General features: G+C 40.3%; 1 protein-coding gene across 1 annotated transcript in view; it reads right to left on the bottom strand.

The window, feature by feature from the left end:
• The window catches only part of COL24A1 (collagen type XXIV alpha 1 chain), a 411,206-nt gene extending 406,505 nt beyond the window's left edge, over positions 1-4,701 (bottom strand). Inside the window, exon 1 of the mRNA XM_045292047.1 lies at positions 4,635-4,701. Coding sequence (XP_045147982.1) covers positions 4,635-4,668 — 34 coding nt within the window. The 5' untranslated portion in view covers positions 4,669-4,701. The remainder of the gene's footprint in view (positions 1-4,634) is intronic.
• Between the last annotated feature and the right edge of the window lie 449 nt (positions 4,702-5,150).

The following is a 5,150-nucleotide window of genomic DNA, read 5'->3' as shown; positions in this document are numbered from 1 at the left end:
AAAAAAAAAGGTACGATACAATGAAAGCACTAAACCCATGCCTTTTTATGCTGACACTGAATGCAAGTGGATTCAAGGTGTCGGTCAAGAATGAAAGTAGCAAAACGAAATTGGAAAATGACCCAATGACCTGCCTACAAAACAAACCTTGGAAACAACCACAACAAAATAATAATGTAAACATCAAAGGATGGGGGTTGGGGAGGGTTATCAAGCAAAGGATAAATTCCCCCAGTCAAAAAAATAAAAAGAGTGGCAATATTAATATCTAATCAAATATACTTTATGCAAAAATCAGCATAAGAGGCATGGGAGGGCATTATCTAATAACTAAAGAACCAATCCACTAAAAGGACATAACCATAATAAACATCTATGCACCTAATGACAAAATTCCAAGATACATAAAATAAGTTCTTATCGAACTGAAAAGAGAACTAGACAACTCTACGATAATAGATTTTAACACACCATGGTTTCTTTTATAGTACACCATTTGTTCTAATGAAGAACAGAACTCGCAAGAAATTCAACAAAGATATAGATCTAAACAATACAATTAACCAACGATTTCATAGGTGTGCACAGAACAGTCCAGCTAGCAACAGCATAATACAAATGCGTTCAAGTACACGTGGATCTTCTCCATAATAAAAGCCAAAAAGTAGAACTGCTAAAAAATAACAGAAACCTTTATTAGCAAAAGTATCAAAATGTGGAGCTACTGGTTCTTGGCATATCCTCCACGTAGGTCTATACCCTTCTGTAGTCAACGGGACACAAGTAAATATGTTTTCTGGTATTTTCTGCTTTCGGCCAAGATCCATCTGACATTCCTCATTCCCCATTCTCCTCTGAATCCAGCTTGAATTTCTGGCCGCTTCTTGTCTATGGGCCATTTTAAAATGATTTTCAGCACAGCTTTACTTGCTTGTGATATTATTGATATTCTTCAATAATTTCTACATTCTGTTGGGTCACCTTTCTTTGGAATGGCCATGGATATGGATCTCTCCCAGGTGTATGGCCAGATAGCTGTCTTCTACATTTCTTGGGTGCTTACAGCGGGTGCTTACTAGTGGGTGCTTACAGCGCTGTACCCGTTCTATCAGCTGCATGAATTTGTGCGTCCTGGCATATAAACCAGCTCAAAATGGCCAATCCTTATCCATTTCAGTTCACTGATACCTAGGATGTTGATCTTTATGCATTCCATTTGATTTTTGACAGCTTCCAGTTTTCCTAGATCCATACATTGCACATCCAGATTATTTATGGGTATTTGCAATTGTTTCTTCAAAAACTTTGCTCCGTCCGTATTATTAAGGCGACTCCACTCTGAGGAGATCTGTCTTCCCCAGCGGTATTTTCAATGCCTCCAACCCGTGGGGGTCATCTTCTGGAATTGGATCCAACAGTGTTCTGCTGCTCTCTGTAAGGTTTTCACTGGCCAATACTACAGAAATGGACAGGTTCTTCCTTCTTACAGTCTGTTCTCACTATGGAAATGCCACTGAAACCTGTTCACTATGCATGATCCTGCTGATATTTGAAATACCTTTCAGCATCACAGAAACGTGCAAGCCATCACAGTAGGAAAACCTGACAGATGCATGGTGGGATCATGAGATAGTGGGGAGGAAGTGATAGGTTCTGCTAGCACAGTGTCTGTGATAGTTCTCAAAGGTAATAGTGGTAATCATGACAACTTAGGGATTTCATTCTTCTCTTCATTGTGACTTTAAACAGAATAAAGCAATAGAAATATCTTTGTCAACAGAGTATTTAATAAAGTATGTGATCTACTTTAACCAATTATCCATAGAGAATGAGAACATATTTCCCAGAAATTTTTCAATCCATAAATAAAGAATAAGAGCTGATGAATTTAAATTATGGTGTAGGCAAAGTACATATCATAGACTTCCAGAAAACAAACAGATTTGTCTTGGAAGAAGTCTAGACTACTCCTTAGAAGGGGAGATGATTGCGTCTGTCTAAATAAGACAGGCTGGATGAACCATCTGGAGGAGAAAACAACAGGACCAACAGTTCTGGGGGACACAGGAGAGGGGGAGGTTGGAGGAAAGGAAGTGGTATTAACAAACCCAGGGACAAGGGAACAACAAGTCTTCCAAGTCGGTGGTGAGGAGGGTGTAGGAGGCCTGGTAGGGTGTGACCAAGGGTAATGTAACTGAGAGGAATTACTGAAACCCAAATGAAGGCTGAACATGATAGTGGGACAAGTGGAAAGTAAAAGGAAATAGAGGAAAGAGCTAGGAGGCAAAGGGAATATATAGAGGTCTAAATAAAGGCATGTACATATGTAAATATATTTATATATGAGGATGTGATATCTATGTGCATATATTTATAGGTTTAGTATTAAGGTATCAGATGGACATTGGGCCTCCACTCAAGTACTCCCTCAATGCAAGAATACTTTGTTTTATTAAACTGGAATTCTGTGATGCTCACCTTCCAGGCACAATCACTGAAGACAAAGTGAGTGCATAATCAAATGTGGTGAAGAAAGCTGATGGAGCCCGGCTATCAAAAGATATAGCCTCTGGGGTCTTAAAGACTTGAAGGCAAACAAGTGGCCATTTAGCTGAGAAGCAACAAAGCCCATATGGAAGAAACATACCAGCCTGCGTGATCACGAGGTGCCGAAGGGATCAGTTATCAGGCATCAAAGAACAAAAAATCATATCATTGTGAATGATGGGGAGTGCAGAGTGGAGACCCAAAGTCCATCTGTAGGCAACTGGACATCCCCTTACGGAAGGATCACGGTAAGAGACAAGCCAGTCAGGGTGCAGTGTAGCAACGATGAAACATACAACTTTCCTCTAGTTACTAAATGCTTCCTTTCCCTCCCCCGGCCCCCACCCCCGACTATCATGATCCAAATTCTACCTTACAAATCTGGCTAGACCAGAGGTTGTACACTGGTACAGATAGGAACTGGAAACAGGGAATCCAGGACAGATGATCCCTTCAGGACCAGTGGTGAGAGTAGTGATACCGGGATGGTGGTGGGAGGGTGGGATAGAAAGGGGAAATGGATCATAAGGATCTACATATAACCTCCTCCGTGGTGGACGGATAACAGAAAAGTGGGTGAAGGGAGACATCAGGCAGTGTAAGATATGACAAAATAATAATGTATAAATTATCAAGGGTTCATGAGGGAGGGGGGAGCAGGGAGGGAGGGGGGAAAATGAGGAGCTGATACCAGGGGCTTAAGTAGAGAGGAAATGTTTTGAGAATGATGAGGGCAATGAATGTACAAATGTGTGTTACACAACTGATGTATGTATGGATTGTGATAAGAGTTGTATGACCCCCTAATAAAATTATTAAAAACAAACAAACAAACAATCAAAAAAGAATTTACAAAAAAGAAAGGGAGATGAGGAGAGTTCCGCTCACATACTTTAAACATATTGACAAGGGACCATCCCGCAGAGAAGGACAAGATACTTGGTAAAGGAGAGAGAGGGCCAGAGGAAAAGAGGAAGCCCTTCAACAGGACGCATGGACGCAGCAGCTGCACCAATGGGCTCAAACAGGGCAATGGCTATGAGGACGGCCCAGAGCTGAGCAGGGTGCTGAATGGGCTCTCGGCTGATGGCACCTAACAGCAGCGTGTGAAGACTGCCAGTAGGGTCAATCCAATATCAAGTATGACCACTTCCTTTGTGATCCCTCTTTCCCATGCTCATCAGCATTAATACTTTGTCTTTTCCTTATGGCTAATTTGGTTGGCCGAGTTGAAAATGGAGTTGGCTCATTGCCCTGAAGAGCCAGTTCTGTTCACATGACTCAGTTGGCAGGCCAACACAGCCCTGGTAGATGGAAAGGTGAGAGAGCACAACGACTCTGTCTGTGGTTCTGGCACAGTTTCAGAGTTTTTCCTCTTGGTCTCAGTGCTTTCTTACTCTTGAAAATGGCTCCCTGTTTTGTTTTTGTTTTTCTCATGTTGAGGACAGAAACAGCAACTTATTCATATTTCCTTCATTAGCAATTAGGATATTGCATGACATATTGAAGATCGTTTTTAGAATATAGTTCAAGAAATGAATGAATTATGGAATGTGTTGAATCCCCAAAAGTCTCATCGTACTACCAAAGCAACGAGCTAGCAAGCAAAATCAAAACAAAACACTGAACTATTTTCTAAACTTCTCCATCTGAATCCAATAAAATCCCAGGCCCACTAGTATGTAAATTCTGTTTTGTTTCTTAATGAGGCAAATCTGGACTAAGCACTTATTATATACTTGTGTTGTTTCAAGAAGTGCAAAGGTAATTCTGTCACAGTTGCCACCCACAAGAACTCCCACTTAAATTGGAGTCACAAGCACAGCCTTTTTACTGTACAAAACTTCCTTTTCATAGAGAATTGGCTTAAAAATGTAAGCAATTTCACAGATGGAAGATCTGAGTAGGTCTTAAAGGTCACCCACCCCCCAATCAGTTTCTTTCCCATTACATTCTCATTGTACCATGTGGGATTTTTCTTATTGTTTAATGTCGAATTCAAGGTTATAATGATTAAAAGTAATGTATTTCTGCTGTCTTGAAGCAAGACTTCTATGAGCTAATAAGCAGAAAAGGGGCGTCCTTACCTTGTTTCTGCGCATGAACAGCACTTCCAGCCATGCATAGCACTATAAAAGGAAGGAGTAGCTTCCTAAAACAAACAAGAGAAAGAAAATGAAAGGCAAGTAAATGGGAGAAACTTGTTATCTGAACATTTACAACCAAAATAGATCACATGGAATCAAAAGTGAACTCTAATGCAAAATTAAGAAGTAAGCTATTATTTTCATTCGCGTAGTATTTTCATATTCATAGTGGCAAAGAGCAGAAGCTCTGAGTTTAAGATCCAGCTCTGTCTCTTATTTATGTGACTGGGGTACACTGTGCGCCCTGGTTTATTCATCTGTGAAACTGATCTCATATGACTCTGAGGATGAATTAAGAATGTTCATATGGAGCACCCAAAATAGTATCTGGCATCTAGCAAGCACTCAATAAATGTGAGCTAGCACAGGTGATCCTAATAATTATTAATACCATTCACGGCCACAGAATTGATTCTGACTTCACACAATATAACCCACTATATTTATACAAAATAA

Source organism: Echinops telfairi, unplaced genomic scaffold (genome assembly GCF_000313985.2).
Source record: "Echinops telfairi isolate 266 unplaced genomic scaffold, ASM31398v2 ScPeMD7_443;HRSCAF=831, whole genome shotgun sequence".
NCBI lineage: Eukaryota > Metazoa > Chordata > Mammalia > Afrosoricida > Tenrecidae > Echinops > Echinops telfairi.
The sequence above is the reverse complement of the archived record's forward strand: the minus strand, read 5'-3'. Positions and strand labels throughout refer to the sequence as shown.